The sequence below is a fragment of the Ruditapes philippinarum genome, unplaced genomic scaffold (genome assembly GCF_026571515.1).
Source record: "Ruditapes philippinarum isolate M1 unplaced genomic scaffold, ASM2657151v2 ctg757_1_1_1_1, whole genome shotgun sequence".
Lineage (NCBI taxonomy): Eukaryota > Metazoa > Mollusca > Bivalvia > Venerida > Veneridae > Ruditapes > Ruditapes philippinarum.
Genome location: NW_026861682.1, coordinates 147,390 through 163,412, shown reverse-complemented (window position 1 = coordinate 163,412; position 16,023 = coordinate 147,390). Strand labels below are relative to the sequence as shown.

The 16,023-nt window shown below is 33.7% G+C and overlaps 1 protein-coding gene across 1 annotated transcript; it reads right to left on the bottom strand.

Annotated features, from left to right (window-relative positions):
• Positions 1–5,710: 5,710 nt before the first annotated feature.
• Positions 5,711–13,558, bottom strand: LOC132716495 (uncharacterized). Its single transcript, XM_060699782.1, has 3 exons — positions 13,507–13,558; positions 12,184–12,263; positions 5,711–11,404 (listed from the first exon to the last, which is right to left on the bottom strand). The coding sequence occupies exon 3, from the start codon at positions 11,376–11,378 to the stop codon at positions 8,856–8,858; it is 2,523 nt and encodes an 840-aa protein (XP_060555765.1). The 5' UTR covers positions 11,379–11,404; positions 12,184–12,263; positions 13,507–13,558; the 3' UTR covers positions 5,711–8,855.
• Between the last annotated feature and the right edge of the window lie 2,465 nt (positions 13,559–16,023).

Genomic DNA, 16,023 nt, shown 5'->3' with positions numbered 1-16,023 from the left:
GTTATTTATTTTATTACCCCGAACAAAAATACTGTGATGATCTGAAATTGTTAAATAAATCTAACTGTACAAAAATAAACCAAAAGTAACAAACTGTAAAACTGTGTAACTAAACTGTCCTTACCTATTAAGTTTTAAGTGTACTTTAAGCCACTTGAGAAGTTTTCTTTTATTCTTTAAGCAAGTGATGATATCTACAAATCATAAACATACAATAAGCTAGGCTTTATTTAGGAAACAAAACACTAACCCATTTACATGGTTATGACCTGTGAAATCTCATCTGATCCTTCTGTTTCCAGAATATTCTCAGCATGGTTTTTGACAAAATAACGATGATATCCTATGTGCACCATATCTGTAACGTTTCACTGATTAGATTTGTTAAATAATCCTTTGTTGCATACTTAAATCGTCTGCATGTTCCAGTTTGACACATAATTATTTACATTGCAATTACTTCCGTTGAAAACGGATGTTCACTTTTTGAAAATTCAGCAAAAAGATATTTTATACGCGAAAAGCACACGAGGGTGCAAGCAACTGAATTTTATGAGTGTCATAGGGACTCCAGAGGAGAAATTGATGTCCTATCGGGGTTTAACGTTGAAAATAAGAATGAATCGAGAGAAAAATGGCGGCCATTTTATTTCATTTTATTTAGGAAATAGACCACGTGACCTCTTAAAAAATACTGTTACCTATGTAACAGTACAAAATTCTTAGTCACGTGGTACACTTGCATTAACAGTAAAAATAACTCCCAGAGGCCTATGGGAAATTAGCATTACGAAAAAAGTGAGGGGTAATAACATAGGATGTTCTGTAGATCAGCACGAGGTAAGGTTATTGATATGCATGGGCTATTTTTAGATTACCTCAACTCTACTCAGTAGATATAAATATAACTCGATCATGCACTAATATTCTGTGTGATTCGGTCACGATCTTTTGGTAAGCAGGACCGCCCTTTGGAGACGGAATACTACTACAGTAACCATTCTCTATAGACCTTTTTACAATACGATTTTCCATAGCAACGAATGTTGCATTTCGCGCATGCGCATTCTGCGTAGGGCAAAACGCAATAACGATGTCTACAGTTTATCATACTTTAAGGCTTTAATAGATGCGATTTCATGTTATGTCACCCAAAAAATATTAATTTTGGGATGACTTAAGGCGGTAAGTACTGAAAACGTGAATTTATTTTTTAACAGATCTACGAAAATGTGCGGGACTAATAATTCAATGGTCAAAAAGGGCACACACATGTCGTTTGTTTAAGGTATCATTAGACGACTTTTCCATCAGTAATTTAAATTGAAACAGCAGGGTGTTAAAGATAAAATTTTATTACCCCTGTATTACATAATATTACACAATTTGTATTGTACACTTCCTTTGAATAACTGGATTGGTCAGGCGGCAAGTGTCAAACAGATTGGCACGCGAACGGTTGTTCATTCAACCGGGACGTTTAATACCATGATGTACATCAGTTACGCTTATTAAAATGGTTAATTATGTAACTTTTAAATATACCGATCAATGTTTATGGATTTTGAGAAGAGAAAAATTGGGACATGCATTATTAAAAATAACATGTATTACGAAGAAGCGGATAAAATGTGTGTTATAACTTATATCTCTTCCAAACGTTAACTTCTCAAGATTTTGAAAAATATAATTAATTATTTTAAATCTATTTATGTGACTTAATTTTTTCTGTTTGCATCACAGGCAAATCGAAATAAGGATATAATCAGGTATTTTGAACACTAAAAATACATTATCACCTGTTCTGATATTTTTTCAGAATGATAATTAATCTCGATTTCATGTTTTAAAATTTCTTTTGTTTTTATATGAACTATTTCAACAGCAAATAAGTTGACTTTCCATTTGCTTATATATATTTTTCCACATCTTCTTTTAAAAAAATAATCTCAGTGTCAGGTCCGTGATCGTAAATTCTTAAACAAGTATCTTTTCCATGCCCTTTTATAGCATTCTTCGCCACAAAGCTATAAAGTAATCTTTTCTATATTTGTTAAAAGCTATTTTATATAATTTTCTACCGTTTACCTATAACTAACTCGGAATTGTCTATGAGCTTCTACTATATTTCTATGTAGGGCGATGCAGTTTTTTGCCCTACGTAAATTGCGCATGCGCGAGAAAATTCTAATTCCGGTCGATTTTTCGTAGCAACGGACCGCGTCGTAAAAATTGTATAAAACTAATAAAGACAAAAACCAATTATAAAAGAAACTAACTTTTGCGTCTTGAAAAAGAATTGAAACGGAACAATTTCGTTTATAATTTATTTCTTCCTTCTACTTACGCTTTAAACCGATAAATCAAGTAAAAATAGGAATCCTATTTATATAAACAAACTGGGATTACCAAAGTAACTTAAAAAGCTTAGATTTTACTTCGTCTGATTCCGCAGTATGACGGAATCGCCCGAATTGTCACGATTGCAATCGGAACTGCCTCGGCTATTATCAATAATCCGAAGAGTCACGGAAAGGGCCGAAAAGTTGCGATTGAAACGACTGCAGCGGAAACATAGACTGGTTTCCCGTTCAATCATGCACTTACAAATGTAAGCAGGAAACCACCTAACCGGAACAACTTTTCAAAACAAATGGCTTGCGACCGTGGCCTCAAGCCAAAAAAATATCAAATTTCTTTTGAACCAGATTTGCTATGTGATTAATGTCACAAGACATTTCACTCATTATATAGTGAAGTAAGACGTAGTTCTTTTAAATGAAGTGATAAGACACCAATATTGGCTTTATAATGGGTCAGAATATTAGCAAGAAAAAGAATGAACAGGAGGAAATTGCACAGCAGACATCACAAGAGAACGAATTAATAAGATCCGATGCTACAGTATATGTACGCTCTGCGGCGGACACCACAGTAAGGGGGAAGAAAACGGAAGCGACATCAGTTTATCTAAGTTCTGATGATGGGACAGTTAACAGCACGAAGAAGTCAAGACTTATTCCAATTTATTTCAGCTCTGATGACGGATCAATAAAAAGCAAAATTTCAGCAGGATTGCCATTTCATGCGGGTACTGATTACAGGGCAGTAGAAAACAAAAAATCTGGACCAGTGTCTGTATATTTAAGTTCCGACAACAGCACTGTAAAAAGTAAAACATCAGGAGTGTTACCATTTAATATAAGTTCTGATGACGCCTCAGTTAAAAGCAAAACATCTGGAACATTATTATTTCATGTAGGCTCTGATAACAGTACAGTTAAGAACAAAAAATCGGGTGTTTCGCCAATAAATGTAAGTTCTGATGAAGGCTCTATGCAAATTCAGTGTTCAAAACTGGCATCAGTTTCCAAGAGCTCTGAGCAATATTACGATTTTTACTGTGATCCTTGCAAAGCCGTCAGAGATCATGTCGAGGCTGAGGGATTCTGCACTAATTGCGAGGAAAACCTTTGCATCACGTGCTTTCGAAGTCATTCAAGAAACAAGGTATCAAAGCATCACACTTTATTGGGCAAAGACGGCATCCTGGAAAAACTTTCACCATTCTGTAATCCATGTATGAGATCGGGAGAAAAATCACACGCAGTTGTATACTGCGACGATGGCTGCGACTATCTTTGCACTAATTGTTTGAAGAGTCATTCAGAGAATAGGCTCATGAGGCATCACGTGCTAATACAACATGACGAGATACATGATGTTGTAGCAACTTCCATTCCTAAAATAAATAACAATAAAGGAACGGCATGTGGTATTCAGAGGAACCAAGGGTATATTTATACCGGGAATATCAACGTACAGGCAGATTCCGATGAAAAAGATTGTTACATTACAAAAATGACGTTAGTTTCCAACAACGAACTACTTCTTTGTGATTATAACAATCGATGCTTGAAACTAGTTGATACTGAAATAAACATAATTAAAGATGTTATAGCCTTACAATATTTGCCAGGTGGTATAACAGCGGTATCATATACCGAGATAGCTGTTGTGTTCGAAAACCGTTACCAGATACAGATAGTTAATATACGCGGGAAAATGACCGTAAACCGTACAATAAAAACAAGTGGTAATTGTGTGGACATCAATATGATGAACAAACATCTATATGCGTCATTTTGGAAACCTGTAAAGTTTCAGATCCTCCAGGCGACCGGGAAAGTAGTCAAGACGATCAAACCTGATGCTAGTGTACTAGAGCATTGTACTCTGCCTAGCAACATCGCTGTGACTCCTGACGAGAAAGTGATCTACGTGTCTGACTGGAAAACTAACAAAGTTATGTCCCTGGACATGAATGGAAACATGTTAGCCTTCTATCGAGGTCACCGTAGAGTTCCTTCAGGAATTAGTATATCCATGTTTGGATCAGTTTATGTCTGTAGTACAGAGCAGGATATAATTTACATGTTGAAGTTAGACCTCAGCGAAGCCATGGTGATCCTAGGACCAGGAAATGGACTAGTATTTCCTCATGCAATGTGCTTGAATTCAAGCAACCGGTGTCTTTATATCAGCAGTGCGAGTCTTGACGCCAGATATCGCAATGGTTTGAAAGTTTACAAATGTTAAAGAAATGACTCGTATGTATAAAGACAGTGGCACTAGATTGTATAGCAACGCTCCCTTACACTTAATTTGTATATTATTCTAATATATGAACTATAACCTATACTTCTCGGAGTTGTGAGCATCTTAAGGACCTTGAAGATTGTGGAAGATACACTGATAACTATGTCAACAAGTAACAAGTAGAATGCATTATGTGTGAAAATATTATGAGAAAACGGAAATGCTCAAAAAGTCAAAAACAGATTTTAACTTTTGTCAAATAGTAGAATTTCCATTCTGGATTTTCAAATTATGACAACATTTTTTACTACATGTCTACATTTCTAAATGTTGTTCATTTTAGGAAAAAGTATTATATCACTTTCTTTTGATATGATAATGAGATGTTAACATCTGAATAACTGGAATAGAAGGGATAATTGCCTGGTTTGTTTCCAACATGGATCTCAAGATTTGCAGCTGTAGTCAAAGACTCACTGCCTTCAATGAAACAGAAAGGAACAGAAGTGAACAGAAACTTTATAGAGATAGTTTCATGTTACATCATTTATATAATACAATATCATTTACAAACATTACGACACTATAATTAAATTTCAATCATAATATTTTCTAACCATTCATAATTTAAATTTTTAATCAATTCATAATATTAATTTACATCTAGTAATAAGAAGTTCATTAATGCATGTATATGATACGAAAAAAAAATTATATATAAAAATTACGTACATGCGAAAAGAAGAATAAGCAAGTATAATATTTAACGTTTAACATTTTCAAAGTAAGGGCTTCTATAACAAATTTAGATAACTGAATTATTTCATAAGTACTATTCATAATTACTATTTGTGTTAACGTTAAAAAGTTGAAATGTATAAGGTGGCGGGTTTCTGACATTTGTCAATATATATTTTTCTTTTTTCGTGAAAGAGCTCCATTGAGGTCAAACAGCCTGATAACATAAATATTGATTAAAATGGTAAAATGTACAAAAGATGTTAAGAGGAATATACTAAAGAATGAATTTGAAATCTCTATCTCTCTCTCTCTCTCTCTTTAAGCGAAAAGTGTTGCAACGCAATCTTTTCTCTTTTTTTTTGGGGGGGGGGGGTCTTTTTGCAAAATAAAAATGATTGTTCTGGGAAAACGGAGTGAGGAAATTATCTAAAAATTTGCACAAGAGTCGTTGATCCAGATCTTCATAAAATATTACATGTATCTTAATCTCGGAAAAAAATGATGTTGACTCTGTATGGTAGTATATGTTTCCAATATAAAAAAATAGATGGCGGATCTCAAGGTGTGCAGCCGTAAAATACTTGTAACGTTATGTCACTGTCTTCTCAACAGATTTGAACAAAAAATTTATTTAGATTTGTTCGTTCTACATCATCTTTTCAAAGCAAAATAATAAACTTTTACAAACATTACGTCAATGTAGCTAGTCGAATAGCAATCTTTTTTTTTTCACAATTTTTTATTTTTGATTACAATGTCAGAATTTATATACAATTCATTGTATAAATTTACATCATAATAGACATACAATTCATAGTACGTGTATAAATTTTCATCTAGTATCAAGAAGTTAACACATGTACATTATACGAAATATTAAAAATAAGTGCAGACATTAGATAAGCAGAATAAGCAATTACAATATTTAACGTTTACCATTCTCAAAGCAAGAAATTCTTTAACAAAATTGGTAACTGAATTATTTCATAATTTCTATTTGCGACCACAGCTGTAAAATATAAACCGACAGGTTTCTGACATTTAATTTTCAAATATTTTCCAAAGTTCTGCATAACAGCAGCATATATACAAATAGAATGAAATTCATCTTCAATGTCTTAAGTAAAACAGCAAAAACAATACCTTTCTCCATCAACAGTTCTACGTATAGACATCCAAACTACTCGTTTTAAATCTACATCTTGAACTAATTAAACATAATTATCTATTGCATATATTACATATAATTAGACTACAATATACACAAATTTTAAAAACCATTCTATTATAATACATGCAATGGAATTTGATAGAAGCACTATGTGCTTCTTAAAGTCAATCTCCATAAAAATTATAAATCTACATCTTGACAGGATATCCAAATAATGTTCATAATCTTGTAAAAACTTTTTTTAACGTTTACATAATTTACATTTACTCTATATTCTAAAGTAGCAGACAATACTGATTTTAAAATCAATAAGTCAATAAGAGTCAATAACACAACACCTGAATTCATATAAAAATAACTTTTATCAATTGCATTAACATATTATCAAATACATTCAAAAATCCATAATCATTCAAGCTTTTTTTACATATAAAACCCATTGTTGCTATCTTCTAAAGCTTGATTAAATACTAGTACTGTCTTTAGGATTACGCTATCAGTATCTGTAATTTTTAACCTGTACTTCATTATTCTTACAAATCTATTTATATATAAGGGATGTCTACATAGTTCGCCAAAAACACTAGCATTAGAAGTGTTAGGTTGATTTTTTAATTGCCTTTAACAAATTTTAAATGTATTCTTTAACTAGAATAAGACACATAAATGGAAATGAGCACTTTTTTTATATTGAACAGAGAGGCACGCGAGGTCTTCGTCCACCAGTAAAGCTGGAAAGTATTCACATGGCATTTACAGTGTTGGTGCGACGTAAAATCCAACCAAAAATCTAAAACAAATGTATAAATGTGTTCCTCTACATACCAAACAAACTCAATTCCATAGATATGGTTTCAAACAATTATTCGTCAGTAAAACATGCAAAATTGTCTTTCAAATACTTCACGGGTTTAGATTCTGCACCAGCTAGGGTAAATATCGTATGAATATTTTTATTTGCTCCAAAAGGCTTTTTGGGTTCCTCCTTTTTCTTTGCTTTTGGTGTTCTGTCATCAGACTCTGTTGATTGACCTTGCGCGGCATTACCTTCAATATCACGTTCTTTAGTATTTCCCACGTTGTTTCTTTTTGCTGTGACATCTCTTGCATTTGGACCCTTGGAATATTTTTCAACCAATGCCTGTTTAAGTTTTTCTTGATCACTCCAGATAGTAAATAAAGATTCACTTTTCGCTGTTTTTTCAGACTCTGTGTTCTTATATTTTCCTTTTGATTTATCAAATCGGTCATTTACCAGACTCGCCAGATATTTGTTATAATACTCATCATTTTTTAAATCAGTAGAAATCATTTTATTAGATGCAGATGAATATTTCCCTGACGTACGTAATAGCTCGGTTTGAACGTCTTTCTCTTGTGATGTGTCTGTAGAACTTAGTCCAGACGTTCTGTGGTGCATTCCGAAGTGTCTTGGAGATTTTCCATGTTTTCGCTTTGGCAACTGTGTATATAATTCATGTTCCTGTTCATTACCCGTTTGAATGTCTAAAATATCATCGGAATTTATTTGAGTTTTCAAATCTTCAGCTTGTCTGTCTGTCCCCTTGAAACATGTTTTAGTATCCGCTTGCTCAGCTGTTTGCTCGTCTCCATGCATTTCATTGGTGATATTTCTTCGATGTTTTGGGCAAAGCGCTGTTTCAAAACTTTTGAGACAGTGTTGATCTTCTTTTTCGGCTTCTTCAATTTCTGCAGATACCGTGTCACCAAAAGTCATTTTACTCGGATTTTTGTTTGGTCTTCCAATGGTATGTTTCCTAACTCTTTCAAATACTTGACTTTCAAAATTCTTTGTATTTAAGTGTTCATCCATGTATGCTCCGCCTGTCAATTGATTCAGGGGCCCATGTTCATATTCGCTTTCACTTTCATTTTTGAAAGTACTTATCTTGCTATCTTTACTGTTCCCGTTTATTTCCCCGTACTTTGAGCAACTTGACTTTTCAAATATGCCGCTTGAGTAGCTCAATGTATTAACCATAGCTGTTGATCTACTCTTCGTTTGTTCTTTGCTAATAGAAGATCCCTCATTTCCAATACATGACCCACTACCAAATCCGTTATTTGTATAGCTGCCTGCGATTGATCTGCGCTCAAAAGACCCCAAGTCTCCATCACATGTTTCAATACAATCATTCAAATCTAACCTTCTGTTTTTTGTTCCTTTGCCAGTTGAACATCCCTCTCTTTCATTTCCAGTACGTGACCCACTGCCAAATCCAGTATTTGTACAACTGCCCATGTTGTCTCTGGTAACTGGTCTACGCTCCAAAAACCCTACATCTTCATCACATGTTTCAATACAGTCATTCAAATCTAAGCTTCAGTCTTTTGTTCCTTCGCTAATTGAACATCCCTCTCTTTCATTTCCAATACGTGACCCACTGCCAAATCCGAAATTTGTACAGCAGTCCATGTTGTTTCCGGCAATTGATCTACTCTCCGAAAATTCCACGTCACCATCACATGATTCAATATAATCATTCAAATGTATACAGTTGAGGTTTGTTCCTCCGCTAATTGAACAATCCTCTCTTTCATTTCCAATAGGTGACCCACTGCCAAGTCCAGTATTTGTACAGCTGCCTATGTTGTCTTTAGCAACTGATCTACGCTCCAAGAAACATACATCTTCATCACATGTTTCAATACAATCATTCAAATCAAAGCTTTTATTTTTTGTGTCTTCGCTAATTGAACACCCCTCTCTTTCATTTCCAATACGTGACCCACTGCCATATCCGAAATTTGTACAGCTGCCCATGTTGTCTCCGGCAATTGATCTAGTCTCCGATATTCCCACGTCATCATCGCAAGATTCAATATTATCATTCAAATCTAAACTGCTGAGGTTTGTATCTTCACTATTTGAACATCCTTCTCTAATATTTCCAATACATGTTCCGCTACCAAGACCATCTTTTGTATAGCGGCCTGTGTTGTCATCGGCAATTACTCCATTCTCCACAGGACCTCCATCTCCATCATATGTTCCAATGCAATCATTTAAACTTGTTAGACTTTGTTCTTCATAATTTAAACTAGTATTACTTTCATTTCCAATATATGACTTACTACCAAATCTACTATTTGTACAGCTATCTGTGTTATTTTGTGCAATCGATCCACATTGGGAGGGTTCCCCGTCGCTAGATTTTGTTCCGATATTTCCATCTGTATTCAAGCTCCCTTCCTTATTTGAACGATTCGTATTTAAGCTCCCTTCGTTATTTGAACCATTCTCTTTTTCTTGTCCAGTAAATGACCCGGTTTCATTTTTACCCTTACCATTTGAATCATTTGATTGGTCTGCCGTTTGTCCTCCTCCACCACCTGCACTTACGAAAGGAATACTAATGTTTGGGCCGAGACCGGGCATGCTTATATTTAACGATGGTGTCCCAATTGTAAGATTCACATTAAACATTGAAAATTTAGAGCTTGCAGAAACCCCTGTGTCGCGAGCAATTCCAGCAGACACGTTGAACATTTGCATACCTAAACTTGCATCAATCCCAGCTGTTGTACCTTTATGGCCTAAACATGAGGCTTTAACATTTCCAATATCTGCTGATAATCCTGATGTAGCGTTTGCAGAATGTATTGTTCTATTATCAATTCCAGTTGCATTCACATTACCAATATTGACCTTAGCCCCTGTTAAATTAGCCGAAGCTTCAGTTATGTCGCCACTCCTTTTCCCGGTTGCTTCAACGTTACAAAAATTACCCTCCATTCCTTTTACAGATGCCTTTGCTTTACGAACAGTTCCGTCATCTTTTTCTTTCCTGATATCAACTTCAAGCGCATTCAGTGTTAATGCAGACGCTTCCGCTTCGCCAGACACATTTCCCTTCTTATCAATTTTTTTTCCACAAATCTCTGTATTCAAACAAAATTCTGCTTCACCCTTGGCTTTCGCCTTACCAACTATTCCCTTAAATCCGGGAATGTAAATACCATCATTCCTTTTCTTTGCAGAAAAGTCAAATTCTCCATCCATAGCTTTAAATTTTGCTCCTCCTTTAGCTTTAGCTTCAAGGTTGACTTTGTGCTTTCCAAATGTACCAGCTGCTTTAATTTCTGCATTTCCTTTGGCATTGCCGTGTAAAACTTTAACTCTTCCTTCTTTGTTTGAGTTTTGTAATTTAATATCAACACCAGTAAAAGATGTTTGACCATGTACCCCAAATTTCACATTCATATCAGCCTTTCCTTCATTTTCCTTAGCATTGAAACTTGCAGAGCCTTTAAATTCTCCCTCTAGTTTCCCTTTTGCTTCACACTTGGCAATTAATAACTCCCTTTCATTTTCTTTATCATTAAAGCGTTTATCAAATAACCCTTTGCAAGAAGCTTCGCCACATCCGTTTACTTTTGCGTCATATTCTGCTTTTACAGAGTTCTTCTCTCCCATAGATATTTTCAAATGACCGCTAGAGCTTGCGTTGAAATTTGCATCTGCTTCTTCGTACATTACTTTTGTTTCTTTTATTTTGTTATCTTCGCTATAGGTTTTTCGAGTGAAATTTGTGTGTGCCTTTGTTGTTAGTAAGCTTTTATGATCTTTTTCTAATGAAGGTTTCCACTTTAGACAGCCGTTTTTAAAAACATCAATTATCTTAGCTCCCCAATCGATTTCCTGGCTACTGTCGTTATCTGTGTCTTCAATTTCATCTTTTGTGACATCTTCGTCATTTGCATCACCTAAGTTGGGATTTATCTTTTTAATGATATCAATAATATCCGCAGCCTGTTTTTCTGCCATGGCTTCTTTACCCTCCGAATCATACAACAGTTCTCCGTTCCTAAGATACATGAATGGCTTTTGAACCTTTTTATCCATCTTTCTCTTTTGGGAACTGTTTTATCCTATTAAAACGTAAATCGTCTTCAACATTTCAAGTTACATGTATATATCATATGTGATTATTCTTATGATTTCATTGAAAGCCAAAGAATAGTTTTACTTTTACCCACCTATTACTCATTTGTTAACTATACCTGATCCACTTTTGCTTTGTTTGTGTTTGTCAACAGAAATAAAAACAAGAAAAAAACCCAAACAAACACATGTTTGCCCTTTATTTAGAAAGAAAAAAAATCATTTTTTAGACTTTATGTGCCATTAAATATTTACAAATATTTTCATAAATATATAATTGATTTTTTAGAAAAGACACTTTAATCGAAATAAGTTAATGTTTTGATATAATTTGTTTATTTGTATTCGTCAAGTAGCTTCAATTGGGTAACTTCCGGGAATATTTTATGTTTGTCTTCGTGCAGCAGTTCAAGTGCAATATTGTACTTTGGTAGAACCACCGTCTGTGACCCTCTTGACATTTATCATATTATTAGCTTCGTGATACTTATTTATAAATAGAAAACATGTAAAAAACAGTACAGGGTTGCGTGCCATAGAAAGTCCTTAGTCTGGAATCACCCTTAAAGACCAAAACTGAGACAATTTTTGTTTCAAAGAAAATGCCCTAACTTATGACCCTTATGTTATGACTCTTAATTTCTGAATAGCAATGCTTTATTTAAACGGTCTTTAGTTAGTCCTAAAGTTGGTTTTATATCAAAGGACTTAGGATACACTTAGGACTTTCTATGAAACACTGTTAAAGAAACTCTTATATACTCACCACGAGTTAATCTGCTGTTAGCGTGTAATCAGTTTGGATTTTTATTAGTTGCTGTTATAGCAGAATATGAAAAACCTGACCTGAAAACACAAAAAATGTCATTATTTGATTTAATTTATTAATTTATTTTATTCACTTTTTTATCCATTTACTTATCTATCTTTTTGATGGTGTTGTTAATATTCTATTGGGATCTAGAAACTTCCTATTAAACATTCATTCACTAGTTCTGTAATAAGGATATCGCCGGATCGGGATACAGCTCTATGATTCAGGGGCAGTACTTTATTTAATTTATATGGAAAAATGTTAAAAAGATTGTGAATAAAAGTTTATAACTTCCGGAAGAACAACTTTACTTTATATTTCAATAATTATTGGCGCTATGCCAAAACAAAGTTATAAATTACATAAAATTTCAAATTGTAAAGAGTTTTAAAAAATATGATAGGGCGGGATATTTACAAATGATTCACACGCAAAACAAAACATTGTTTTAAAAATTCAAGGAATGTCGCGATTAAATTTTTTGGAAGTTCAGTTTTAGTGCAGTATATACATGTATGTAGAGTAACGCCGTGTCGTTTTTTAGCTTTAAGTCACGAAAATACGACAGTCAAACTAAGAAAAATTAACATGGCTTAAGTCAGACACCGTAATCAAGGCCGTCGTCGATGGTCCGGCCGGTCCGGCCTTGGCCGGACCAATATTTTGGCAAAAAATGAGTAAAAAACAAAAAGAAAGAAAAGAAAAAACACGCATCGCATCACGCAATTTGGCACTTAACTGGCCCCTTATCCAAGAAAATCATCAGTTCTCTCTTTTTAAACAATCTTTTGTTTGTTTTCTTAGTTTTTGCGCAGATTTTAAAACGTTGGTCAACCAACCCGGCTTTCCTGGATAACGAACTAGTAATTACCGATTTCTCCAAGAGTGACCGACTACTACTTCCACGTTCTTTTAAGCAAGTGGCGAGAGACAAACTTCCATTAGAATCAATGTCCGAGATCAAATGTCGCCTCGCCCGAGAATCAAACCAACGACCCTTGGACTACTAATCTTTTTTTTCTTTCTTGAAATTTCACCAAAATGATAGATCTTATTAGCCTTGGTATTCAGGCGTTGATAGTTTTTATTTATTTATAACATTTTTTTTTCTTTATTCATAACATATGCGCTATTCGGTATTCGTTCGTCGTTTTGATTGTATTGTCGATTTGCCAAACAAAAGAGAACTATAAAAAAATCGACAGACTGGAACCCAGGCTAAGATCTTATTTGAAGTGTATAAATAGTTGAATAAATTTACTTTTTCTTACTTACAATACTGCTGTCGATCCTATTAAATATATCCATTACATGTTAACTCGTTTTTTTACCTGTAGTTTCGTTTTCATATGCTATAAATTGAAATGATATCATTTAAATTTCTATCTTTTTAAAATATCACATGACTTCGATAAAAAAGCCAAGCTATTTATCTACATGATCTAAGGCGTATCAAAAATAGATAATAAATTAAAATCAAGATAAAATGCAGTGTATTTTCATTTCATTTGTTAAAGGGACTACACTGAGGTTGGGGTTTTATTTTGTTTTGTTTTTATGGACATAAAGGGACTTGAAAATATTTTTTTCGAGAATAGTGTACTATTTGATGGAGGTCTAGACTAATGTCCCATGTGTGAAATTTCAGTTCATTACGACTACAAACACTGTTTTTCCCCAATTTACAGGATGGCCCAAAATTGTTTAAACTATTTTAAACTTAACTCAATTAAGGATGAGAATCGTGCAAAAATCGATCTAAATATAAAATGTACCTTTTCTTTATCTTTTGCATATTTTTCAATTTCAAGCGCACCAATTTATCTTTGTAAGAATTTGATATTTTATGGGGTTTTATGCATTGTATATCAGTGGAGCACCTTTAATATGTGATGCATTTAAAAATAACAATACATTTGAAAAAAACGATTTTTCTTGCACAATAGTCCATGAAAAAAGAAAGAACTCAGGCGTCGGAAGATGGAACTAATTACCAACACAGTATAGGTCATTTCATGATTTGGAGTTTTTCCAGATTTATTGGTGGCACCCTTCCGTGCATTATTTTTGGCACAAACCGGCACCCGAGTAGAACCTCTAACGTTCCATAAGCTAATAAGCTAGCTGGATAACTTCCTTACAAAAAAATATTATCCAAAGTCCCTGTCAGGATTCAAACCCAAAACGGTTAAGTGCAAGTGGTTTGAACCTTAACCACTCGGCCACGGACACCCATATGGGATACAAAACTGTATCTAAAATGCTGGACATTGTGTTCTAACTTGTCAAAGCATATACTGAATTAAGACTGATAAATCAGGCGTTGTGTAGATTGAATGATTCATTTATAGTCAGGCGTTGAGTAGATTGAATAATTCACATTAATTTTTTTCTTTTATTTTTCTTTTGGTATCGATAACAAGCAATGTTGTAAATACTAATATTTTTCTTCTGGTAAATGCAGTAACAGCTTAAAAGTGTACCATGTTTACTGAATAGTAAATCAAAATAATGACAAAAATTTAAAATGTGCTAAAATAAGAATGATATTTTATTAACATTAACACAATCAATAACACATATACATGTATATTTATATGCACATGTATAACAAAATATGTAAAATGCAATAAAAATTTTCCATTAAAATAGACGAAATTTAACAACATATTCATACATGACTGATGGGGTCTCAAATTTTGCATGATAAACATGTAACAAATTTAACATTTTTTTTTTTCAAAAATATTTTTTCATATTCAACAAATATTAAAAAAATATTCAACAAATATTGCAAAGGTGGATCAAAGAATGTGGCATTCAAGCGAAGTAACTCCAAATAGTGCCAAGAACTACATGTACTGTATCTATTTCTGAAACATTCCTTAAAGCAGCATGCCTCAAGATTCATGCTAATTTTCATGAAAATTTTTTGAAAGTGTAATAAAAAAGTAAAATATTTTCAAGTGAACAAAGAAAGTATCACAATTCATGTAAATTACTAAATAAGGATCAAAGTATGCAAAACTACCCCTCACTGCGTTAGTCACGCAGTAGAAATATGTAATAAATACTAGAAAATTAGAAATTCATTACATATAACATGTTCATCATTACTTTAATTGTGAATAATTTTACTTTTTTAAAAACTTCAAAGTAAATTTTGGTCAAAGTAGTTTTTATTGAAACATGGCTCACCTACAGGCATGCAGCTTTAAGAATTCAGAAATATCATGCAAAGCAGTTAGAGAGCTTTAAAAAAAATATATATATTTACATGTATTTATTGACAGAGCCCTAAAGTCACTGTGAGTGGGTAAACACAGCTTTGTTCTACTCAAGTAATTCATACCCAACATAATGTTTAAAGATAAAACAGGTCTTCTTTTCCCAGTAAACTTGCAAGACTTTAATACTGAATACTGTAATCAAATATTGTATCATAGTTTGGAGACCTTTACATTAACAAGAGCGATCAGTAATCACATGTGACGCCTCATGATGGCCAATTTCATGTTGGGACAAATTTTGTGACAGACGGACGGACAGACAGACGGACAGTGCACAACTAGACTTGATATTAATCATTCCTGTAAAGTTTGGATAAAATTGCACCAGTAGTTTATGAGGAGTAGTCCGGACAAGCTTTTGTGTATCTGGCAACACACAGAAAAAAACACACCTTTTTATCAAAGGGCCATAACTCGGCCAAAAATCATTCAACCGGAAAACCCGTGCAATATGCGCAAGGACTTGAGCTACAGATCAATCCTGTAAAGTTTCATTGAAATT